Raw genomic sequence first — 26,738 nt, forward strand, 5'->3', positions numbered from 1 at the left:
AGGGAGAAACTCAAATAAAAATGTATTTGTAACAATATGATTATGAGCCAGCTCCCTGTGTAATAAAATAAACACATTTTTTAACTCCAGTGGCTAGTGTATACATGTGAGAGTCAGATGAATAGAGTTACATGATTAACCAGAATGTCTTGGATAAATCCACTATGGAAGGCTAAATACTTATTTATCCAATAGACTATATCTGCTTTAAAGGCACATGATGTAACTTTAAATATCTGTATGTGTTTATACCCTTTTTCTTACCCTACATGGGATAAAAAAGGATTGATATAAAAATACATACCATTTGCATAAAAATGTATGTAACCGAATAAATACTGTGCCTTTAGTTCAAAATATATCTTTTACATTTAACTTAAATACTGGTTCGTTGAAGAGAGTGGAATGGCTCCCTGTGGACCACTGTCCTCTGTCGTAGACTATATTATTGTTACATTGCACATCTGGGAGTTGCCTTTTGTGTTCAAATTGAATTTCCAAATGTAATGGATAAATGAGGCCTTTGCAGTCATAAGAACATGGATAAATTTGGAAAACCCCTTTTGGTGTGTGTGCTTTGAAATGATTTAGACCAAAGCAAGTTCCCAATTCTATTTTGCCTCCCCCCTAAAGATATTCACTAAATTCTCCAGTATCTTTAGCTGACTCAGTAAATTAACTTTGGTGAAAAATAGATTTATTTATTTTTGTCATTAAATATTCTACGTGCAGAGTTTCATTTTGTTTATCATAGGACCTAGTGGATTGCTTTTCTAGTGAGTGAAAAGCAACAAACATTAATTAACACCCTGATGTATATGAGTGAAGAGGAAAACCCTAAAGATCAGTGAACTGCTTATACGGGTACATAGAGTCTGACATGGTTGAATAGCTAGAAGCCTTGTGCCACCTTGTGGCAGTCACACCAAACAGAACTGTAGAGCCGTAAGCCTGATAAACACACTGGCCGCACCGTAGAATAATATTCGAACCTTAGTGATCTAAACCCTACTAATTTTGTTTTGGAGATAATTTCATTTGCTGGACTTAGATGTAGATAATGGATACTCCTAAAAATCCAATTAACCGGATAATACTGAGATTCTTATATCTGTATCAGATATGTGAAACAAAGTCAGAATTAAACAAGCAATTAAGCAAGTGCTAAGAAAAAATATTGAATTAGTGGCTTTCCCACTCCTGTTTCCCCCTGATTTAGGGATATCAATTAATTATCCTATTTGGATACCTAGAGCAAGCAGTCACAAAAGCCTGAATGACTAGCCCTGATACTTATACCAATGGTTAGAGGTAATATTTACATGCTGACAAATTTCAAATTACTGAAAATGAGAAAAATCTTGCTTATTCATTTTCTAGTTTAAAGGTCAATTGAAAATGACTTTTTGATTGTAAAATAGCCTGACCTTCAATGTTAACAATCTGAATCTTGATTTAAATGTGTGCACACATATGGCAAATCAGAATATGGACTCTCTGAAATGCCCTAGTTCTTCTGTTACTATATAAATCAGGGGTCGGCAACCTTTCAGAAGCGGTGTGCCGACTCTTCATTTATTCACTCTAATTTAAGGTTTTGCATGCCAGTAATACATTTTAACATTTTAGAAGGTCTCTTTCTATAAGTCTATAATATATAACTAAACTATTGTTGTATGTAAAATAAATAAGATTTTTAAAATGTTTAAGAAGCTTCATTTAAAATTAAATTAAAATGCAGAGCCCCTTGGTCCGGTGGCCAGGACCCGGGCAGTGTGAGTGCCACTGAAAATCAGCTCACGTGCCTTTGGCATGTGTGCCATAGGTTGCCTACCCCTGATATAAGCAATAGAAGACAGGGTCTTATAAGAGGAAGTGACTGTCTACACAAGGACACCCACGAAATTAATATGTATTAATTGTAAGGTGTGAATTTGAAGTGGATTAGTTAAACTGTATTTAATCCCTGCATGATGCTTTTATTCAAAATTAAAGTGGCATAATTCAGTTTACTTTAACTCACTTTGAAAGTGATTTAAGGCCACTTTAATTCTGGGATGTAATAGCAGATGTGTTGTAAGTAAGACAGTAGATGTAATTTTCTGCTCTACTTCGTGCTAATTAGTATTGTGTCCAGTTCTAGGTGCCACATTTCAGGAAAGATGTGGACAAATTGGAGAAAGTCCAGAGAAGAGCAACAAAAATGATTAAAGGTCTAGAAAACATGACCTGTGAGGGAAGATTGAAAAATTGAGTACTGTTTTCAAGTACATAAAAGGTTGTTACAAGGAGGAGGGAGAAGATCGTTCTTAACCTCTGAGATAGGACAAGAAGCAATGGGCTTAAATTACAGCAAGGGAGGGTTAGGTTGGACATTAGAAAAACTTCTAACTGTCAGAGTGGTTAAACACTGGAATAAATTGCCTAGGGAGGTTGTGGAATCTCCATCATTGGAGATTTTTATGAGCAGGTTAGACAAACACTTGTCAGGAATGGTCTAGATCAGGGTTTCTCAAGCTCTTTCTGAGCCTCCCCCCCCCCCCCCCCCCAACATGCTATAAGAACTCCACGGCCCACCTGTGCCACAACAACTGTTTTTCTCCATATAAAAGCCAGGGCCATCATTAAGGGGTAGGAAGCAGGGCAATGCCTGGGGCCCTACGCCACAGGTGAAACTGCGAAGCTAAATTGCTCAGGCTTCGGCTTCAACCCCGGGTGTTGGGGCTCAAGGCCACGGGCTGTGAGTCTAATGCCAGCCATGCTTGATGGACCCCCTGAAACCTGCTTGAGAACCACTGGTCTAGATAATACTTAGTCCTACCATGAGTGCAGGGGCCTGGACTAGATAACCTCTCGAGGTCCCTTCCAGTCCTGTGATTCTATGAATGAGAGTATTCAGACAGAAGTTTAATGTGGTTTAATTAATCCACTTCAAATTTGCATTTTTAGTTAATTTGGATTATTTTTCCTGGATGTTCCTGCATAGACAAGCCCTCAGCCCCTTTTGAAAATTTTACCCTATGCCTAAATCACTTTTTAAATGGGATTTACTCTTCCAACTGACTTAGGGCACTTTTGAAATTTTTCTCCTAGCTGCCAGCTCCATCTGCGATACTGAAGGGCAAAATACTTCTTACGTAACTGATGGAATGTTTAAGGTGAATCACTTTGGGGGAATTATTTTACACTTCCCAAGTGTGCTAGGCTCCTTACATTGCCGATAAAATGGTCCCTGCTCCAAAGAGCTGACAGTCCAAGTGCAGACATGATGCAACAAAGGAGGTGACAAAGCAGCAGAGAAAGAGGATTGGTGAGGAAGGAGAGGGATTACAGCAATATGATTACGCAGTCACTATGGTAAGGCAGGTCACCTCACAGCGGCATGTATGTTTAGTTAAATTAATAGAAAAATGAATTTAATTCCTGACTCCCTTCTTGTGGTCCTTGCAGTATCAGGAGGTTTTCCTGAAGAGAGGGTAGTACCCTGGGAGTGAATTCTGAGAGCAGGAACCAGCATAGAGATGGAAAAGCAGGTTGATGTAGTATCAAGACTGGAGTCATTAGTGGAGGAGAGGTTACAGTGATTCAGTGAGATTATGTAGGCAGAGGCAGTTATGGAGGGCATTGTAAATGAGGCTAAGTTTAAACATGATGCAGTGGATATGGGCCATGTTTCGTATGGACTATAAAGGAGCAATGTGGGAACAAGGAGGCCAGAGGGTGGTGGCTGATGCAGGAATTGAAATGGGAAGTGCTAAGGGCCTGGAAATGACACTGTGTTTATGTGAAGCACATGCAGAGTGTTTGAGTTTCCCTTTACTCTGGTGTGTATGTTTTAGCGAAAAAGAATGTTACAACTAGAACTATGACATGGGAGTCCCAGGCTTCTGTAGTTTTGTGCTTAGAATTATTTTTTAGTGCCTTGCACCTTCCTTTGCCAAACTGTTTTTTAGCTATGTAGAATGAATCCTACATGAAGATTAGGGTTGAGATGAACCTGGAGCCTAAATCTGTGCTACTGAATGCCTTTCACACGGTGTTGTCTTTTGTCCATTGTAGGTATGGAGAGTGCAATCACACTGTGGCAGTTCCTATTGCAGTTGCTGCTGGATCAGAAACACGAGCACCTGATCTGTTGGACATCCAACGATGGGGAATTCAAGCTACTCAAAGCAGAAGAGGTGGCCAAGCTGTGGGGACTCAGAAAAAACAAAACTAATATGAATTATGACAAGCTAAGCAGAGCTCTCCGATACTATTATGACAAGGTAACGGTTGTTATTCTGAAGCAGATTAAGTAAATAGAAGCAAAACCGTATAGACTAAATTGAGAGATGCAAATAATATTTTACCTTTATGTAGATGCTTTCATTCTTAAAGATCCCAAAACAAACTTTATAAAAAGAGCACCATTGCAGGCAGCCACCTCTGGGTGGAGTGACAACTAATTGGCACTCAGTAAACCACTGCACAATACTGGAGTGAGGGGGGAGGAGAAATTTTGGCCAACACCCTCTATAACTGTTGACGACAATAAAATGGCTGTTTATTATAAAGAGAGACTGGTTATCACAGCATATTTAGGATTTTCTCCAGGGAAGATCAGTTGTAGAGTGTAGCAATGCTGTAATTATGACAGTTATAATAGTGGCTTCACTGCCAGGCTAACTTTAAAAATGGTGAACGAACACACACACACACACACACTTTAAACATTGAGGTTCAGATTTTCAAAGCCAACTAAGGGACACACGTGATTGAGACATACAGGAGGTTTTTGGCCAATAATTTGGTAGTCTGACCTTATCATTTCTACAAAACGTTTTGAGTTTAAGAAATGTCAGTGAGAGTGTGCAGTAAATGGCAAGTCATTAATGGCATGATATAATGACCATTGAAATCAATGAGGGGAGGGCGTCTTTCAATTCATTTCATAGATTGGGCCCTAATTCCTTTGGTTTGCAATGCAGTGAACATTAATCTCTTGAAACATGTTTAGAATGCCTGTGGCTATGCAACAGTACTGCACAGGAGTTTCATTGTAACTGATCACTAGTTAATGCCCACTTTTTCTTAAGTAGTATTTAAATTTTATGTAAAATCATCTTGTGAAACTCTGTGTTGATTTAAGTAATAGGCTAGATTACATGTTGAGTGTAATTTGGTTAGAAAACAGATATAAGTGGTAAAGTACTGCAACATGCACCAAGCTGACATTTTTACGGATGTGCAGAACAAGTGTAACTTACAACAAAAAAAGCAACTAACAGCAAGGTGCATTATTATTGTTGTTATTATTTGTATTGTGTAACACCTGGGAGCCCCAGTCATGGACCAGGAGCCCATTGTGCTATGCACTGTACAAACACAGAACAAAAAGACAGAGCCTTGTCTAAGATAAAACGTGTGTGAGCAGGTGGTGGTCTCACCCCATTCCAGGAAAAGCCTGCACAAGCTGCAGACTGAAACTTACTCCCATTCCCAGTGTTACCTTTATTGATCTCCCACATCATAATGACAGAGCATAAACCTCAGTCCAAGCTTCCTGCTCAAAATCTAGCTGTTCCTAGGGTTTCTTGCACGTTCTCACTATCTCTGCCTCTCATTCACTCTGACCAGAGGGTCATATCCACCTCTCTTATATTCTGGTAGAAGTAACCATATAAAATAAATCAGCAGAATTTACACTGAACTGATAACAGGGTGGGTTAACAGAAGCATAGGGGTCAACTCCCTGGGTGATCTGGGGCTGGAGCACCCACGAGAAAAAAATAGTGGAGGCTCAGCACCCATTGGTGGCCCCGTTGATGAGCTCTTCCCCCTTCCTCCCTCCCAGCGCCTGCTGTGGATCAGTTGTTCAGCAGCGGGCAGGAGGCGCTGGGGAGGGGAGGGGGCAGAGCAAGGGCGGGGGCAAAATGGGGCGGAAAGAGGTGGGGCGGGGGCAGAGCAGGGGCAGGGCCTGGGGTGGAGCCTGTGAACAGAAGAGCTTTGCATCCATTTGCAGAATCTCAGAACCTGTCATTCTAGTATGACTATAGCTTTTCTAGATTTACCTATCATGCTTTTCCTGCTGTTCCCCCATCACATATGAAATTATGCACCAGCTAAATGGCAAATTGATCCAAGTTATGACATTTACTCCATGCACTCACTCATATGTGCGTACTTACCAACTTACGTCATTTACCTCCCTGCTGAATTTGAGCCAAAGATTTCTATGGATGTGGCATCCACTTACATACGACTTAGATTTTGACCCTTGTATCTGTGCTGGAAATTCAGTGATCTTATTGAGTATAATACCTTCCAGTTGACAGCTGGTATGTATTTATGCTATTCTGTAGTGTATGTCAACATCCCCAGAGGTCAGCTTCACACAGAGAATGTAGGCATAGATTTGGCCCAGTGTTCTCACTGCTGATAATGTGCCAAAATACCTGCTGGGTAGCTGGGTAAAGATGTTGTTCAACCACTCTGTCAAAATGAAATCCTAAATAGAAACATCTTGGATATTGTTACTTGGAGTTATTTAGAGCTTTTAAGATCAGATAGGCACATTTTTAGCCTGATTTTAAGGAGTTCTGAGCACTCACCAACTCAGATAAGGTCAACGGGAGATAAAGATGTTCAGTACCTCTGAAAACCAGGCCACATGAGTATATTGGGAAGGTCATAAGGTCACCATTGGGGTAAACAGTGCTACAGCAAGTACTTTATTGGCCTTTCAGTTGGTGTCCAGTCTAGTCATCCACTTTCCTGGGCTAAGTAAGATGTGGCAGCAGTAGAATAAAGTATGCGGAGATGAAGAGAACAGAGGGTAACAGAATTTGTATTTGATAAACTGAGTATAGCAGAGGGATGAATGCTTGAGGGGAACTCTCCTATGTGACGAGATACTAGAAAGACAAATTACCGGAGGACTTATTGCACAGCACAATGCTGGAGGCATTAAAATATCTAGTACAATTCCCCTATCTGGATGTTAGACTACTGTTTTTCCAGCTACTCTTGGATTACTATTAATTGTATTATTTCAGGATCACTATTCTTTATATGACTAAATTCTTGATTTTTACAGTGGGCTCATATTTATTATTCTTATTGTTTCCTACAATGTTTGCAAAACCAGGGTGTAGTAGGGTCGCGCCGGGGCTCTACCCTCCGAGACGGAGGGGTGCCACACAGGCTCACTATAGCGCAGACAGTCAAAGCTCAGGTCCCTTTAAGCAGGGGTTGAGCGGCCCGCAGTTCAGGGAGCTCAGGCCCTTAGGCAGGGGCTGAGCGCTAATCAGCAGTTTAAGCAGGCCCCGGCCTGGATCAGGGCGGGGAACAAACAGTCACAGCTCAGGCCCTTGGATGCAGGGGCTGAGCAAACAAACAGTTAAGGAGCTCAGGCCCTCTGGTGCAGGGGCTGAGCAGACAACCAGTTGGGGTAAGCCCAGGGTCCTACACCTGAGCGTCGGGTGAGGGGGAAGCCTGCCACCCGTGAGCAGGGATGGCAGGGGGGAACGCAGGCCCCCCCACTCCACTGCGTTCCAGCCCGGGGCCCTAGCAGCGGTTACTGCCGCTGCTGGTCAGTGGGGTATCCTGACCGAAACACATTGACATCGGCTCACAGGCCTCTGCAGCCTGACCGGGGTCGGCTACCCCCGGGCTACTTCCGTGTTCCCCCTCGGGGCCTACCTCGTTGGCGATGCCGGGTTCGGGCCAGTCCAGCAGCATCGGTTCCTCTGGTGCGGGGCTTGGGGGCCGGTCCGGCAGCTCTCCCCCAGGGTAGCTGGCACGGGGCAGGCTTGGCTCCTCCTTGGGGTAGCTGGTCCGGGGCAGGCTTGGCCAGTCCTCCTCAGGGTAGCGGGTCCGGGGCAGACTTGGCCAGCCCTCCTCAGGGTACCTGGCGAGAGGTAGGCTCGACCGGCGCGGGGGGGGTAGCAGGCAGCTACCTGCGACTGTCTCCCAAGCGGGAGCTCGGCCCGGGACGTCTGCTCTCTCTGGCGGTCTGGGCCTCACTGAGCTCTGCCGGCAGGCTTTTATACTTCCGGGTCGGGGCTGTGACCTCGGAGGGGCGGGCCCCGGACCCGGTGGCTCCGCCCACGCTGGGGTTGGAGGAAGCTCGGCCCTATCGGAGACGGAGGGGTGCCACACCGGCTCACTACACAGAGTTAATGCTAATTTTAATTTATTTTTTAAAACAAGTATAGTTATGCTTATTAGTCTGTTCTCATCTTGATTTTCCAGGAGCTAAATGAGATGAGATTATACCTTGCAGTGACTAACACTAAAATTTAGCATGATTATGGCAGGTTTGCCTGCTACACGTGGCAGGGTAAATCAGACTAATTTATTGCCGAATTGAGCTCAAAGTATATTGTCCTTTATTATTTGTGTTACCTTAACCCCCAGGGATTCCCCCTTGTGTTAGGTGCTGTGCAAGCAGAGTTAACAAAACATCCAAAAATCCAGTCACTGGACGTGAAATCAAATTCTTTTCTATGTATTGAACAGGATTTGGTAGATTGATATTTTTGTTGTTGCTTAAACAAGAACTCTGAAGGAGTTCTCCTTCTAACAGGCTGTGAAACATCTTCAGTGTAGGATTCTAAAGCCATAACTACTATGATAAAAAGATGTTAGGATTTCAATGAGAAGAAGTCAGGCCCATTTAAGTTTTCTCTCCTTAAGACCTTTTGAAGGCGGCTTGGAAAGCACAAAAGGATTAACAGAAGGATATTCTATTGTAGACGGATATGATTTTCTAACCACTCAGCATGGTGAATTCTCCCTCACTAAGTACTAAAAGGCTCCTGCTCAGCATGGGGAAATTCACATCATTATCTGACTCCAGCCTCTCAGTTTATAAACTTGACTAGGATCAATGCACACAGAGTGCCTGCTGGTGAGTGAACCATTTGTGCCTGGCTTCTGCCGAATAAAGCCATTAGTTTAATACAGTAAGTGGCTGAATTTATGCTGTTTGAATATAAGAGACAAATCATTTCTCCTTGGTAATGCTCTCTCTCCAAATCCTTTTTTCTCCAAGTGAGTGAAATATAATGCCCCTTTATGTGACAGTGCCCCTTCACTTGCGTCCCTTCCCCTCTTGTGCGTCTTTCTTCATGGCATTTGAAGTTGTCATCTTTTCAGTCAATCCATCCTCCCTTTGTTGCTTGCTGTCTGCTATATATTTTCTCTTTCCAAACGCTTTAACTCAGCACCTCCAGGAGGACTGTGTGTACCTCCTATGTGCCTCTTCCAAGATGCTGATATAGTGATGCCTCCTCCCCATGTGTCAGCAGCAGGGTTTGAACCCCAGACCAAAACCATGGGCTACTGCTATTTAAATTAAAGGAGTGACTCTACTGGCTGGTAGCAGCAGAGAGACTTCTCTCTGTGGGCTAGCCAGAGGTTAGCAGGTGATATGTACCGTGTTTTGTTACGCTCATTCAGAAGCAATGGGGAAAGGTAGATTGCTGGCAGGGAGCAGAAGAGGCAGGGTAGCCTGCTACAGAGTTTGAAGAACCAGTAATTCTGGATAAGCAATTTCAGTTTTTCAGGGGACAATGAAAGGTCAGTAAGTAATGGATTAAATGTTAACAAACCAGGGGAGGGCCAAGTACCAAACACCTTTTCTCCCCATATTTACTCTGGCTGGGAGGGAGCCATACTAAGCAGATTGCACTTCTCCCCCCGACTGGGGCTGATTTGTTGGATAAATTGGTGGAAGTTAGTGCTTTTTGTTGGTGTCTTAGCGGCTGCTGTGTGCTCTGTGACTCTGCTCCGTACTCATACCCAATACCAGCTTGAGCACTGGATCTGCTGTGGTGCCATGGCTGGGGAGTGGCTGCAGGAGGGTTCAGAGTGGGAGCTGCTGGGCATAATCTGCAGGGCTTGAGGCTGGCATCCCTTTATCTGGAGGGGCTTTTCAGTATCTGCCCACTGTCAACCCTGCTGGTCCTGCAAACTAGGGTGGGGAGAGAACGCAAGTGCTCCGCAACTTGTGACAAAAGCCATCAGCCATTTAGATAGGAGGCTAGCACATGACGATGGATTTTTCTGTCTTTGGGCAGCTTCCACCCCCACACAGCTAATGTTAACAGCATTAACCAAGCTAGTGCTACATGGTGTATTTTTAAAATTGGTCGTCACAAGGAAGTGAAGACCACTCACTCATGAAGGCAGTTTTATTGGCTCAGTCATTTTGCTTGGGGGGGGGAGGGGGGAACAACACTGGTGTCTTAAAATTCATCAAATGATTCATCTGAGTTTAAACGTGAATTAATTCCAGTATTTGAGGAAAAAAAATACAATTGACAGCAATTTCATCAGCCATGACTTTGAGAGTAACCATGATGTGCTGTTAAGGGCTGCAGCTGGAATTGTATAAAAATCCACATACAGAACAGTGCAGGAGAAGTGTGTTGTGGATTGTATTGTTTGTCATTTGATTTCCCAGTTATAGTTGCTAAATATGCATTGATAATCTATTGACTTCCTGGTTCCTCTTTAGAACTTGTGGGAGCAGGTTCACTGGATTTTCTTTTTAAATTTTGGAGTTTCAAATTAAAGCTTGTCTCCTATCATCCAAACACAACACCAGCAGAAAAGGAACTGCTAAAGAAGGGCACTGTGTACTCACCCTTCATGCAGATCTGACAGGATGTTCCTGCTTTTACACATTTTTGCCTGTCAGAAACATCAGCTATTACTTTTATGCATGTGAAAACCTCCATGTATTGGCAAATTTAAATCCTTTTCCCTTTGGCATTTTGGATTAGCTCTTCAGGCCGACGTTCCCTTCTGCAGTTTGCACAGCATTGCTCCGACTCTCTCTGGTCTGCAGCTCCTTTCATGCTCCAGGACACTCAGCATCTCCTTTGTGACTTAGCCCTCCAGCTAGGTCACTTAGTGTTCCCCCTTTTGGGGTACCAAAGTCTCTCTCTACAGTAGCAGTCTTCCAGCTCACTGCCCTGCCAGTCTATGCCATGTCCTAGGTGGCTTGTAGGGGAACCTCGGCCCACCCACTACTCCAGTTCAGGGACCTTCAGCCCAGCAGTTGTGGGCTTTCCTCTCTCTGTCCACACTGCTCCTTCCCTGGATGGCATCCTGCTCTCTGGTTCCCCTTCTCTCTCTGGGTGTACCAGTTCCAAACCCTCCTCCCTCTTTCCAGGGAGTGACTGCAGCCTGCACGTTCTGCAGCCTCCAAACACTGCTTCCTTTTTTCAGGGAGTTACTGCCCTTTCCCAGCAGCAGCCTCCTTCTGTTGCCAGCTTCCTGGCTTTATAGGCCCCGCCCGTTCCTGCTTATCTGAGCCTGCTTTCAATTAGCTCCCTGCTCCCTCCTCTAAGTGCAGCCTGAGGATTAATTGGCCTACCTGGCCGCCTTAACCCCCATCAGTCCTGTGTGCAGTGAATACCCCATCACACCAGGGAAAATTCTGTTTTTCTGACCATGTTAAAAAATTCAGGTGACTTTGAACAGTGGTTGGGCCCCTGTACTTTGGAGCAGGGACATGAAATGTGGTAAGGGATTGGCCTTTGTGGCAGGGATCTGCCTTTTGCCACCTCTGTGAAAATCTCCCCAAATTTGGACAAGTTGTAAGCCTCTGAAAAATTGCAGTTCACGCTTGCTCAGTAGAGATCTATGGGTATGTCTACACTTAAATCCTTCCAGTGGCATAGCTGCTGCACTTCAATGTAGATAATACCTACACTCCCATTGGTGTAGGTAATCCACTAGCACTGCCCACGCTGGGGGTCAGGTCAGTATAACTATGTCTCTCAGGATATTTCACCTCGGTGAGCGACAGAGCTATACCATGTAAGTTCCCAGTATAGACCAGCCTTATGTCTTTTAGCAACTAAAATCTCTGAAGTTTCCATCCTCACTAAGCATGCTCCATCCCTTCCCAGCTTCTACAAGTGACTCGACTACACACGCACCATCCCCATAGAGAAACTGAGCATGCTTCCTTCAGAAAAGGAGAGTATTAAGGAAAGATTTGAAGGAGGATACTGAGATAGCTCTGCAGATGTTTACCGAAAAGTTCCTCCCAAATGTGAGGGGCAGCTTGGGAGAAAGCTTGTTTGAACATTTAAAAGCAAGCAATGGAGACTGGTATCACAGGCTGATCAAAGACAGAAGCTGAGGTTTTGAAGTGAATGAGATATGATAATGTGGGGACAGGCAGTGAAAGCACATGAAGAGTGAAGACAAGTAGTTTATGTATGATGCGAAAGAGAAGGAGAGCCAGCAGAGGGATGCCAGGAGGGTGACATGGTCAAAGCAGCAGGCTAGGAAAATGATCTTTGCAGCAGCATTCTGAATGGATATCTGGGACAAGATTACATTGGTCCAGGCCAGAGAAAAGGATGTTGCAGTAATCAAGATGAGGAGATCCTGGACAAGAGTTTTAGCTGTGTGGATGCATAGGAAAGGCTGTATCTTACAGATGCTGTGTAGAAAGAATTGGCAATATTTAGACACAGCCTGGAGATGAGGACCTAGAGAGAGGTCTGATTTGAAGATGACACCCTGGTTATGGGCCTGAGTAACAGGCAGGATGGTGGGTTTGTCCACAGTGATTGAGAAAGACTGTAGTGGGAAGGGCTTGCGGAAGGATATTCAGAGTGCTGTTTTAGTCATGTTGAGCTTGACCTAACAACTAGACATCCGTGAGGCGATGTCAGAGAGACAGGCTCAAATTTTAGCCTGGACAGAAGGAGACAGGTCTGGAGAAGAGAGGTAGCTCTGTGAGTCAGCATAGATATGGTAGCTGAATTTCTGTTTGCAGGCGAGATTAGCCACAGATAAGATGGAGAAGATAAGGGACCCAATGAGAGAGTCTATAAACCCTGTACCAGCCTAGAAGGGGTTAAGGAGCTGCTCTGGGCTGGAGTAGCCCCAACCTGCTGCACCTGCAAGTCATGCCAGGAATGGAGGAGGGGTTTAAAAGCATGACACTCAGCTCAGTAAAAGCAGCTGTGAGAGGGGAGCCGATTGCTGAGCTTCCCAACTCCCAGGAAGAGGCCTGGTAGCAAGCAGAGCCCACACCCTGGCCTAAAAGGAATGTGGCTGAAGAGGGGAGGTTGTCTCCTATAATTTTTGCTGGAAAACCAGTGGACTTTGAGTTGGACTGTGGCCCACCCGGGGCCCCGCTGAAGGAAGAGAGGCCAATGTCCTGGCTGGGACAGCCTGTGTGTTTCTTTTTTTTTCCTCTCTTTTCTTTTGCGGCTACTGAGCTGTTTGTGTGTTCCCCAGAACTCTGAAAGGGAGAGAAGTATCCAGAAGGGCTCAGCCTACGGCCTGAGAACCCATCACTGCCAGAGTGCTACAGAGCATCCCACTGGAGTAACTGGACCTGAGAGAGTGCACAGCCCCAGCAACACTCCAAGAGGGTGCTGTGTTAGGAGCAGGTCCTTGACAAATCCCTACAGAAAACTGAAGAGGGGTGGATGAGGAGGATCCTTTGAAGGACACTATGAAGGAGTGAGGTAGGAGAAGCAGGAGGAGAACCAGGAGAGGACAGAGTTCCATGGAAACCAAGGGAGGACAAGGATTTCAAGAAGAGGAGAATGGTTGATTGTATTGAAGGCAGCTGACAGGTTAAGAAGGATGAGGATGGAGTCCTGGTTAGGAGGAGGTCATGAGCGATTTTGATTTCAGTTGAGTGCAGGGGGTGGAAGCAGAATAGGAGTGGGTCTAGGATGATGATGATGATGATGATGATTTGTATTACCGTAGTGCCTGGGAGCTCCCTTCGTGGACCATGGCCCCATTGTGCTAGAGGCTGTGCAAACAGAACAAAAAGACACTCCCTGCCCCAAAGAGGATTGAATTGAAGGAGGGAAATGCCTGACAGGGATTGCGTTCAGTGAGCTTAGAGGTAAAAGGGATACAGGAGAGAGGCAATAGTTGGAAAGGCCAATGGGCTCAAGGATGGCTTTTTTTAAAAATAGGAGAGACTAAAGCATGCTTGTATTGTGAGGAGAAAGAGCCAGAGGAGAGCGAGAGGTTACGGAGAAGAGTAAAGTAGGGGATGAGAGGGGGTGCAAGGGAGATCAGTAGATGGGATGGGGCCATTGGTGCAAGTGGAGGAGTTAGTGGAGGAAAGCAGGTGAGAAACTTCTGCATCTGTGACAGGGGAGGAAGAGGGTTGTAGGAGGAGAGGGGGAAGGTCACTTGGAATTTCTCTTGGAAGAAATTAGCAAGAACCTGTGCAGAGAAAGCAGTGGAGGCAGAAGGGGAGGGCTTGAGGAGTGAGTCAGAGGTAGTGAAAAGGGGACTGTGATGGTGGATGTGGGAGTCAATTAAGTTGTAGAATTATAATTGGTTAGCTAGGAAGATGCTAGAACTGAAGGAGGAGAGAACCAATTTGTAGTGGAGGAAGTCAGCCAGGTCACAGGAGTTCCACCAGAGTTGCACTACATCATGAGAGCAGAAGCGGAGGAAGCGGATATTTGGGGTGGGGAGCCAGGGCTGGAGGTTGGCAGGGCCTATCTGGCTATGGGAGAGCAGCAAAAAAGTCTAGGAGAGGGATGTATGGAGAGAATCAACAACCGTATCAATGGAAGAGAGGGCTGAGCTCAGAGCAGACAAGATGTCATAGACATTGATGGACTGCAAGTCACAGAAAGGGTGAGTGACAAGGTGTGAGAGCAGTGGCTCATGGGGTATGTAGAAAGAGGCCAGATGATGGTCAAAGAGGGGGAACTCAGCAGGAGAGAGCTCAGAAAAAGAACAGTGCGGGGTGAAGAGCAAGTCAAGCGAACGGCTCTGTTGGTGTGTGAGAGAGTTGAATCACAGAATCATAGAATATCAAGGTTGGAAAGGACTCAGGAGGTCGTCTAGTCCAACCCCCTGCTCAAAGCAGGACCAATCCCCAGACAGATTTTTGCCCCAATGGGCAAAATGCTCTAAATGGCCCCCTCAAGGATTGAACTCACAACCCTGGGTTTAGCAGGCCAATCCTCAAACCACTGAGCTATCCCTCCCCCAACGAGGACTAGGGCTGCAGGTGGAATGAAGAGGTGATGACGAGGAAAACGTGCAGCTAGGGTTCACATGGGAGTTGAAGTCACCAAGAATGAGTGTGGGAGATTGTGAGGAGAGGAAGAGAGAGAGATCCAGGAGTTGAGATCAGAGAGGAAGGCTGATGGGAGGAGTTAGGTGGAGAGTAGATCATAGCAGCATGGAGTGGGAAAGGAGAGAAGAGTCAGGTGCAGTGCTGTTCAGAAGAAGAGAAAGATTGGGAAGGGGGAGGTGGGAGAGAGAGACAGTGGCAGGAATGGGAGAGGAGAAACCCAACACCCTCCCCATGGTCTGATCCAGGGTGGGGAGTGAGAGAGAAGGAGAGGCCTCCCTAAGAGAGGGCAGCTGTAGAGGCAGTGTCAGATGAAGGAATCCAGGTCTCTGTGAGAGCCATGAGCTGAAGGGAGTGAGGTAGGAAGAGGCTGTGGATGGCTGTGATTTTTTTTTTTTTTTTTTTTTTAAGAAATGGGAGTGGGTCTTCCAGACACAGCAAGAGAAGGGGGGAGGAAGGAAGGGGGCTGATAGAATCACAGAAATATATGGGAGGAGGTAGCTCAGGAGATCATCCAGTCCCTCCCCCCCATGCTTAGGTAGGATTAAATATATGAACAGATACCTATACACATACCTAGTGTGCCTATAGCCATCTGCAATCGATTGCTTTATACTAAGATAGTGAATTCTTTTGTTCAGGGGCTGTGTGCGGTCCCATGTCCCGTGAAAACACAAAGTGGAAAAAGTAAATAACTGGAACCAGGATATCTTTCCAAAGCAGAAAATTCTTTCCCAGCATTGCTTTACCTCATATTTAAAACAACTAATGATCACTACATGTGCACAGACAGGCCTTGTGTAGCATAATACATTTTACCATTGATTTTAGGACAACCAACTGCACAGTTATGTATCTTCCTCTGATGTCCGTAGTTCTGAGGGGAGGGCACAGAGCGGAAGGTTAGTGTTGTGCAAAGAATGTTGTGGGGAGGTACCTTCTTACTACTACTGTTTCTGGGGCTGGCATGGGTACTTCTGCTGCTAATGCTAAGTTGGGACTCTGCTAGAATCAGCAAGCAGCTCTTTTTGTCAAAAATCAGTTAAGTATCTTCATCATCAAATGGAATAGCTGCTGAATGTTTGGATTGCCGCACAGGGTGGCTCGTTAGCTGGAGGTAATAGCAGCAATAAAGCAAATACCCCAGATTCCAGTCTCACTCACATCCATGACTGCAACCATTGTCTTAAATTATTCATGCAAGATTTCTTGACAGTGAAAAGTTGAGTGAGGTCAGTGTTACGCATGACACACATTTGCTTCCAAGTTTTGTCTAAATCCAGCTAAGTAAAAATCTTCCACTTCGTCAGCTCATTCCAAAGATACAATCAGAACGAATTTTATCTGCTAAAGAATTCAACATTAAAAAAAAGTAATAAAATACAATGTGACAAACATACTCACACACACCTAGCTGCATACCCAGCATACGCACACTCTAATAATATTCTGGTGCAGAAAGCAGTAGTCAGTGAATCATAATTTACAATAGCAGTGTTCTTCATTCTGATCAAAGGATGGTGCTGGAACACTTCTTATCATTTAAGGTTTCAAATTACAGAAGTTACTGCTGAACAATTCTCTGTACTCATCCGTTAGAATGAAAACAAACAAAATGAGGGAAAAATCCATACGTCAACCAAACCAATATTCACATCAAAACGGTTTGTACATTTGCTCCCAGGGGAAAAAAACCTGCTATCTATAGGGGTAAACTCCAGATACTAGCAGCTATCAGGATGGACAGACAGCTCTCATCGATCACTTTAGGTCTTTCTACAGAAGAATCCCAGCTACATTAGGGAACCCACAACTTGGTTGTGTCCTAACCATATCATAAAGTGGTTTAGTTTTGCCTGCATAGACTAAACCAAATCAAATTATGACCACATTAAAAGAACTATGCTAACAAGGTTCCCCCTTCCCTTGCTTAGTATACGATTTTGTCTGGTATGCACAGGAAAACTCAAACCATGTTATAACATGGTGAGGGTGCAGCCATGTTTTAACAGAGTTCCCTAACGTGGTTGGAATTCTAGCACAAAGTCATGGACAGACATAGATCCTCTTAGCTCTAGTCATCCAAAAATCTCAACCCACTTTACAAAGCTGGGTAACCGTTATATAATCCCTAATTTGCAGCTGAGGAAAGAGGAGCACCAAGAGGCCGAGTGATTTGATGGAAGCCACTCAAGAAGCCAGTTGCAGACCTGCAACTAGAACTCTGGTGTCCCAGCTCCCAGACCATGCTCTGAACACTAGAGAGATGGCTGTCTCCTGATAAGGCCAATAGACAGTTCATAAATTGAGGAAGTGGAGGCACTGAAGCTGTCATTGGACCTGTTTTCTACTCCTCCAACTACACTAACACAACAGTTACTCCTATTCATACTGCACCCCCTCTAGCACTAACCCACCCTGATGGCTAGGTCAGCAGATGTGAATAAAAGCAAGTTTTCTCTCTGAGGTAATTTATCCGAAATTTAAACAGAAGGTGAGGCAAGTGCATGTGATTGCTCTTCTGATATCATGGTGAACAGTTGCCTAACTCAGCAGAAGCAGACATTAGCACAAAGGCAGCCGCCTTTGCCATCTTATATTGAAAGAAAACCATTTGGCTAGCGCTTGTAGCCAAGGCTGATAATCTCCTTGCCGCCCATCTTTCAGAGTCTGGTCTGATATACCTTTCATATTTCTGGAAGGGACGCAGCCAGTGACAAACAAACAAGGAAACCTGAAGGTGAAGAAAAGCTAAGGTTAATCTGCGCATTTCTGGCTACAGATATGACAATGGTGTTTCAGAAATGGCTAATTAATTTGCATTCTTATTTTCCCTGACACTATGGTAGTGGGTTTTTAGGCTGAGCATTTCAAAGCAGCATCCAAAATGTTTGAGGAGTATGTGAACTCAACCTTTTAAGCTCTGCCCATCATTAATTATTAGGACTTTGTTGCAGGCTCATGCAGATTAGAAAGCTGTACTGAAAGGGCCCTGTATTAAAACAATTCTATCTTGAATAATAGCAAAAGAAGCATAAAAATCACCAGCCCCTTCAATGGCTGTTTATAGAAATGTTTCCCTGTTTCAAGCTTGCTCCACTGTAAAAGTGCCTCTCAACTTTATTTAATCTTTTTGTGCTGGGAGTCCGTTTCCAAGCACAACATCCATTGCCAATTCTAAATGCAACAAACCCTCAGGAGCCAAAAGTAGATGTTTTTAAATTAAAATGTTGGGGGGGAAAAGTAGTTATATTCTGGGAATAGTCTTGAGTTTTATATATTTTTTTAAGTAATTCAAAAATTTAGTATGAGGTGTAAAACTGAGTCAGAGTGAAGTAAAACTGAGAACGATGTTTCAACTACACCAGAGCAGACAAAAACATAAACCAAGTCCTAAAATGAAGCCAGGAGAATCAACACACACATGCATTTAGATTCCAAATATCTTCTGAACTTCTTTGTGTAATCATCTTCATCTATGTAGACAGATTCACGTACAACTCAGACTGGAGGAAGCATGGGCTTGCGGTTAAAGGAGTAGATTGGGAAATTTGGATTTAATTTCCAGCTCTGGAGATTCCTTCTGTGAACTTGGCCAAGTCCCTTTTGCTCTGTGTGTCTAGCTCCCCATTTGTAAAACAGGGATAACAACAGTTCCCTATCTCACTGGGATTTGGTGAGGATAAATCCGCTAATGTATATGAGGCTTTCAGAGCCTACAGTGATGGAAGCCATGTAAGAATCTAGATACATAAATAGGAATTAAGGCTGAATTTCTTTTTTAAACCAACAAAACAAATAGTTAATGAAAGAGAACAGTGGTCTGAGACTTTGTTTGCCAAGTCTTGGAATAGATATTTATGGTTGACTGAAAAAGAAATTAAGTTTACAGGAATAATGTAAGTTCACATTCAACTTTACTTACCACAGAGCAGTTTTATCTTATAAGAAACAGCTGTGCACCCGAGTGAGGGGTATTCCCCAAAAAGGCTTTTAAAGGGGAGAATCCTTTGTCAAAGAACCATGGACCCCAAGAAAACAAAAACTCACTTCTGAAATATCTGAAAAAGTGCCCCTGCCCTCTCTTCTTCCTCGATATGGAGATCTCATAAACTGGAGGTATATGGAGGTCTCAGACTCAATCGACTTTAAGGTCAGAAGGGATCACCATGATCATCTAGTCTGACCACCTGCACATTGCAGGCCACAGAACCTCACCCACCCACTCCTGTATTAGAGAAAGGTGAAAACCCCCCAGTGTCTCTGTCAAGCTGACCTGGGGGAAAATCCCGTCCTGATCCCCAAATATGGCAGTCAGTTAGACCCTGAGCATGTGGGCAAGACCCACCAGCCAGGCACCTGGGAAAGAATTCTCTGTAGTAACTCAGAGCCCTCTCCATCTAGTGTCCTATCACCAGCCTCTGGAGATATTTGGAGATATTTACTACTAGCAGTCACAGATTGCCTACAATGGCATGTAGCCAGTCTCCTCATACATCCCCTCCAGAAACATACCAAGCTTAGTTTTGAAGCCAGTTAGGTTTTTTTGCCTCCCCTCCCCCCCACATTGCTCTCTTCCTTTTCATGGGCCCATGTTATCTGGTACCATAATGTAACTGCATATGAACTCATACAAGGACCTTGTAGGTCTAAAATGTTGTATAATTGGGCAAAAGCACATCAAAACCAATGAGGAGTCTGGTGGCACTTTAAAGACTAAGAGATTTTTTGGGCATAAGCTTTCGTGGGTAAAAAACCCACTTCTTCAGATGCACAGACTAACACAGCTACCCCTGTGATATAAAGCACATCAGTAGATTTAGGGCTTGATCCAAACCTCATTAAAGTCAAACCCCCATAAACATTAAAGTGATTGGGCCAGTAAATTATTTCATTAGGGCAAATATGAAGAAAAGCGAACAGTTGTACTAACAACAATTTACATAGCTGGGATTTTTTTCTGTGTTTCTATTCTGTTTTGTGTCTGAGTAAAAGATTTCCCTGTACTCACCTCTGAGCTGAGATGGTAATTTTACTTGTTTGTGACATCAAAGACTGTGCAAACATTTGCATTTGTCACAAATTTAGCTCATGTTTCATGACTGCTGACGGACGTGTGATCATTGTCAATTGGCGGCACAAGACTATAGAGGCTAAACCTGCACACTAGCACATATATGCAGGCATAGAGGTTTAATGGGCTATGCCTAATTTGAACATGGGTTTTTGTATGTGTAACTCTTCTGCCAGGTGGAGCCAGCAGCAACAAGGGCCGGGTTCAGTATCTAGGGGTTCCTTTTCAACAATACAACACAAAACCGGCTTGAGCCCCCACCCGGTGACCTGGGACAATTACACTCCACCCCCCGGCATCTCTAAGAGGCAATACTTCCCCTGTTGCAAGCACAGAGTCTGAGTGTAGCAAAACCTTTTAATAAAAGGAGGGAAGTAACTCAGCATTAATTTGGGAAAACACTGCAACTAGGGTTCATAAACACAAACCATGAGCAAAAGACCCACCACCAAGTAAGTTGGGCAGTGTCCTTTTCTCCTCAGGGTCTTAAGTCCAGCAACCCAAAAGTCCCTTTAATGTGCCTGTCCCTTCTCTGTACCTCACTCACAGTTGCTGTCCTTGGCCAGTGCAGCCCCCAAGTTCAGAGGTTCATCCACAGAGTTCACCTCCCACCCTGTGTGAAGGGGGGAGGGTAAGGAGGCAACTTACACGCTGCACTGCTCGAGCACTTGCTTGTCACCCCAATGTTCGATTGCCACGCCTCTGCGGGGCTGTGCTCTGGCCCTCTCCAGCAGCCTCCCTGCTGGCCATGCCTCTTTGCCAGCTGCCTGGCTGGCCACTCACCAAGATGTCTTCAGGCCCCCCCCACACACTTAACACAGCTCTCAGTGATTTCAGCTGTTAGTGGGGGAACCTAACTGCTGGTGCACATTGTGCAGTCTCTTCCAATAGAGGCACTGTTCCAAAGTAGGTCTAATACTTAGATCTAGGTATCAGTGATCAGCTCTGCAACCTGTAACAAGACTCTCAGTTGAGTCTAAATGGGAGAGAGGAATGGTCAAGTGGCATCAACAACCCTTAAACAGGGCCCATACCACTCTCAACTCATGGGGCTTTGGAACCCATGTCCCCTGTCTAGCGAGTGCCATTCAGTTGAGGGTGAGTCCCTCCATCGGGATATGCCAGGTACAGTTCTGCTGCCCTCGGTTCACACAACAAGCCTTTATTACTCCTTCCCTAATAACAAGGAGACGGGGGATCCAACACCAGCCAGAAGTGATCATTTGGGCAAGCAATCCCATCATGCTGAGCACCTAGGCAGGGTGTGTGTTTCCATGCAAACGAGATCAGCTTCTGAAGTTTTTTCCCCACAGCTCACCACTAGATGTCGGGGAGAGCTCATCCAGACTCTGCTTACATTTGTTTTATAATTTGCAAATATCTGAAAGGAAAGCTTAACCCTTAGAGATCATGGATCTAGGGATTGCAAGAGCTACAGCTGAGTTTTCTACAGTGCGACAGCCCATCTAAAGGCGGAGAAGGTCAAACCTCCAAGGTGCTGAGAATGCTCTTTTTCCATTGGAAAGAAAATATTTCTGAGCTGCTTTAGGGGAAGAGAGAGGTGATTAATCCATGTTGCGGCATGTATATTGTAGAGATGGCAATTTTGTTAGATGTGATGAGGAGGCGTTTAACATAAATGTTTAGGTAGGTGGATGGAATCAGGCCCAAGGAAAGGAAGAGTTTGAATACTCACTGAAATGCCTGTCTGACTTTGAGCCAAGAGCAATGTCAGCCTATATATGTGAAACCAGGTAAACGATTGTTTCATTGTTTATTTGTACCCCCTGTCTATCTAGATCCATCCGTTTCCTCCCGTCTTATACTGAGACCGTAAGCTCTTTGGGGAGGGACTGTATTTTGTTCTGTGCTTGTACAGCGCCTAGAGTAGCCCACACACGTCCTGGGTGTGGTGTTCTGTCCCATCTAGTGGCACTGAGACCACTTAGAGAGAGATTATGAGTCTGCTCTACAGCCTTAGCTAACAGCAAGTTGTTGGTTCGATCCCCGCCCGCCCACAACCGGGGTTTGTCGGCGTTACACTAGCACAATGGGGTCGTGGTTCATAACTATGGCCCCATGGCATTATAATACAAATAGAAAACAATAATAATGCACTCCATGCATCCAGATCACTAACCTTGTTAGCCTGTGGTTTTGTATTCACAGAACATCATCAAGAAAGTGATTGGACAGAAGTTTGTGTACAAGTTTGTCTCCTTTCCTGAGATTTTGAAAATGGATCCTCATGCTGTGGAAATCAGCAGAGAGAGCCTCTTGCTGCAGGACAGCGAGTGTAAGATGCTTTCCGAGGGCAGAGACCAGCACAAGCACAATGTGTCAGCTCTGAAAAGCACAAGCCGTAACGAATATATCCATTCTGGTCTGTACTCTTCTTTCACCATCAACTCCCTGCAGAACCAGCCAGACACTCACAAGCCAATCAAAACAGAAAAACTGGAGGAGAAGTCGGAAGGAAACACACCGGTGGAAGAAGTCAGGACTGTTATAAGATTTGTGACAAACAAAACAGACAAGCAAGTGATGAAGCCCATTGTGTCGTTGCCATCGACATCCGAAGCAGCAGCTGGCTCTGCTTTTCTCACCTCTTCAGTGTCAGCTAAAATATCTTCTTTAATGTTGCCTACCACAGCCAGCATTTCATCTACTACTTCGCCGTCTTCATCACGGTCTCCGTCTCTGTCTCCTCACTCACCCCTCCCTTCAGATCACAGGAGCCTCTTTCTTGAGTCCAGTTGCCATGACTCAGATTCTCTTGAGCCTCTGAACCTCTCTTCAGGTTCCAAGACGAAATTTCCATCTCTTCCCCCAAAGGCTAAAAAACCCAAAGGCTTAGAAATCTCAGCGCCGCCCATGGTTCTTTCCAGCACCGATATCGGTTCCATCGCCCTCAACAGCCCAGCACTTCCTTCGGGATCCCTGACTCCAGCTTTCTTTACTGCACAGGTAAGATATGTCTGTCTAATATACTCTTGTTTTGGACAAATAGGTTCTAATTTAGTCAAGACTAAATGAAGGATCAGTTTTATGTTCATGTGACTTTCACATTGAAAAGGGGGAGGGAAAAAAGGTGTAGGAGATGCCTATATAAAATGTGGAAAGTACAGTCCTTTCTTGCACACATGCCCAGCGGTAATGTGGAGAAAAGTAATTACAGTTCACAGAGTGGGTGGAAGGATAATGACACATTCACTTGGGGCAGCTGTTAACATCAATCAGCTATCGTTTAAAACCAGTTTCAAGGTATGCAGAACAAGGAGGAAAAGGCCAAGAAACAAATACACGTAGTTACTTCGTCAAAACGTGGATGTGTATGTCATGGGATGCTTGGCTGATTTTTTTAGTACCACTTGCTGCACCCATTCATAAAGTGTGACATTTTCATTAGCTTTCAAAGCAGATCAAATTAATTGGTTTCTAAGAAAGGGCTCTTAAGCCAATTTCAATTTCAAAAGGCCTTACAGGTTCATAAAGCATTTGCTGCAGTCTCCTTTCTGCATGAGCCTAAGAAATACCCATTTGTTTCTGTTCACTGTAAAGTGGATGTTAACTAATTACACAATTGTAGGAGTGTCAGTGTTGAACAATAGTTGTTCTGAAGGTGGAGTTCACTAAAAATAATGTCACTGGACAGAACTAGTAATTCAAAGGACAAGAGGAAAGTCAGCAAGAAGCAGATGATTTAGTGCTTGCATCATGCTAGGTTATTTGCGTCTGACTGCACCACAGTAAAATTAGAGGGGAAATTCATTTGTAAAAATATGCACAAAGAAAGACTATATGAATAAAAGTTCACGCAATCAATATTAAGTGAAATTTATTGAATATATAACAAAAAATAAAACAACAAATGGTAGGGTGGCTAACTCACTCACAAAAACAAGGAAATCTAGGGATATGATTTAAGCCTTATCCTGAATTCACCAGATATTATGCCTTCCTTTTATTAGAGCCCTGCAGTACTTGGGCACAAGGGAATGATTTAAGGTTGGGTCTCCAATGAAAATTAGCTTGTTTGTCTCTACCTGTCATTTATGCACATCATAAAAACTCCAAGTGTAAAGTACAGTTAGCAGGAAGAACTGGAGTGTGGCAAGCCAGAACTGAGATGCATAGACTAGCATGCGGATTATCTAGCTGTGGTAATAACAACGGTAAATGTTTTACTTTCAGGGCACAAAAATGGACAAATAAATCATACCAGGCCCAGAATGGGACAGATTGAAAGCAAGGTCCATTGCAAGTCTACTTTAATCTAATACCATACCCAGAATCAGTAGAGCCATTTTGATTTGTTTCCTTGTTGGTCCATTCATTCACCATTTCTTTGGATACTTCGCTTCCTTGTTATCTATAAAATAGTCTATTACGCCCAAGATTTTCAAAAAGGAAAAATTAGAAAGAGCCTGGTTTGTTTTGTAGTTGACTATGGGCCTCTTCTTGATTGATACTGACTGTAGTCCATTACCAAACACATCAGTGATTCAGTTCTCCATCTGTTTATTCCACAGTTCAGCACATCTTTCTTAACAGTCTCTATAAGAGACTGAATGCATCTGTGAGAGACGTGGTGTGCTCTTTGGGGCCATTTGCTCTCCAGACATTTGGCAGCATCATTGGAGCACAGTAGCTGTTTCCTGTGTATTAATCAATTTTAGGCTTGTTCAAAAAGCGCCTACATCTTTAAGAAGTTTGACATAATTGAGCACATAATAAAATACAAAATACATCAACCATATTTAGGTAACAGTAAAGTTATAATAGAAAGTAACGAGATCTGGAGTTTAGGTTGGCACGCTGCAATTCATCGCATTTTACTTGGGAATGGCAAGTGCTACACATCCGACTACATTTTATTTACCAGATTCTGATCTCAGAGACACACATAGGGACTAGACGCAGTCAAGGACATATGCACTCTGTTCCCAACTCTAGAAGTCAGACAGGGCATTTGAACGGTTCAGCAAGAGCTCACAAAATGCAGCCACTTCCTCTGAGAAAATGATTCAAAATGGCTTCCAACAACTATTCTTGAGCACATAAATAAAAAGCTCAGCCAATCAGAGAACCATAACGAAGACCTTATGACTTTTATAACCAAACAGGACCAACTCAACTTCAAAAAGAAAAAAGCGACTTGAAGATATTGGGAAAATTTGCTCTTAAAGGCAAAAAGGAATTGGTACAATTTTTTGATAGAGGTTTTTTTGGAATTTCATTTAATGAACATGAAAACAGGAATGCTTAAATAACAACAAAATTTTGAGTATTTTGCCCAGTTCCATCGCTTGTTCTGCAGATTATTTATCTTTTTGGTTTTGCTAGCACTGTTCCCTTTTTCTGGAAAATGGGGAAAGCTGATTTAGGTCTGTTTTCTTGAGGCATCTGCTTCAGAGTTCGTAACTTCTACAATATACTGATTCCTAACGTATGAAATGAGTGTGTACACAACAGCCCTTCCCTTCGCATTCATCATCTGCGGGGCCGGAGCCCTTTAGCACCACAGTTACAAACCTTATAGCACGTTAGCTAAAGGGGTAACTTCTGTAGGGGTCATCTATCATGATGTGACATGCACTGTGCTAGTAAGGGTTACACCAACTTTGCTCCTTTTTGGGGCGAAGGTGGGAGCTCTGCTCTTCCTCACTATAGTGCTGTTTGTACAATAAATAACATTAACTTGAAATATTTTTTTAAAGCAGTGCTCCTACGACTGAGATAGTTAGTGTGGTTATTACTGGCTTTGGGATAATAGCATCCCAGCAGGATTAAAATACAATACTGATTATAGTGCCAGTGGGGGCATAACACGAGATGGTATATCAGTTTCCACATGTAATTTAAGGACAGGTGATTCTGTTCTGTTGTTTACACCTTAAATTCCTCCTGTGGTTTTGCTGCTGTCTGATGGCCTCGGTCATATGAAGACTGGAATGCAGCCTGCACTTCTTGTATTAAATATTAACCAAATTCGAGCCTTACTGTGGCTAGCTCCTGGCTCCAGCTGAAAGTGACAATTCTAGTGTTCTGATCTTCACAGGGTGTGGACTTTACCTTAGTACTATTGTCAGGCACCTTAAGGTATTGATTGACCGGACTGGGTTACAACTCAGTTTCAAATCTCTCTTTAAGTACTAGACCTTCTTTAGGGACTGTACTTCAGAGAAATGGGGTCTCTCTGCATCCATTATTAGGGATCAGACCTCGGGACACAATTCTGAATAAACTCATCCTCCTGCCTTTTGCTCTTTATTTCTTCCCGAAGAACCTTTTTAAAAAGGTGTTGGGTTATTGGGTATTCATCGTCATCTGGATCATGACAGCTGCTAACATACTCTTTTAAGAAGGTTCTCTGGGAAGAAGTAAAAGCAGATGTGGGGTTTATTCAGAACAGTGTCCCAAGACCTCACAGCTAGCTCAGCCTGCGTAATACTGTGTACTTCGCTGAACTATATTGGTTCTGGCTGCAGAGATAGCTGGTTTCAAGTCAATGGCCTTTAACTTACAGAACCCTAAGAACATAGATCTCTGACCATTTATCCTGATCTAGTTCAGTTACATCGTTTG

The 26,738-nt window shown here is 44.0% G+C and overlaps 1 protein-coding gene across 4 annotated transcripts in view; it reads left to right on the plus strand.

The window, feature by feature from the left end:
- ELK3 (ETS transcription factor ELK3) overlaps positions 1-26,738 on the plus strand; it is a 60,393-nt gene that overhangs the window by 23,408 nt on the left and 10,247 nt on the right. For 3 of the 4 annotated variants that reach the window (XM_005306514.5, XM_065560786.1, XM_065560789.1), the window contains 2 exons: positions 4,060-4,268; positions 22,320-23,117. In XM_005306514.5, coding sequence (XP_005306571.1) covers positions 4,062-4,268; positions 22,320-23,117 — 1,005 coding nt within the window. In that variant the 5' untranslated portion in view covers positions 4,060-4,061. Of the gene's footprint in view, positions 1-3,098; positions 3,358-4,059; positions 4,269-22,319; positions 23,118-26,738 lie in introns of those variants that run through there. The other variant, XM_042859798.2, reaches the window with a different exon arrangement.

The sequence above is a fragment of the Chrysemys picta genome, chromosome 1 (assembly GCF_011386835.1).
Source record: "Chrysemys picta bellii isolate R12L10 chromosome 1, ASM1138683v2, whole genome shotgun sequence".
In the NCBI taxonomy this organism is placed as follows: domain Eukaryota; kingdom Metazoa; phylum Chordata; order Testudines; family Emydidae; genus Chrysemys; species Chrysemys picta.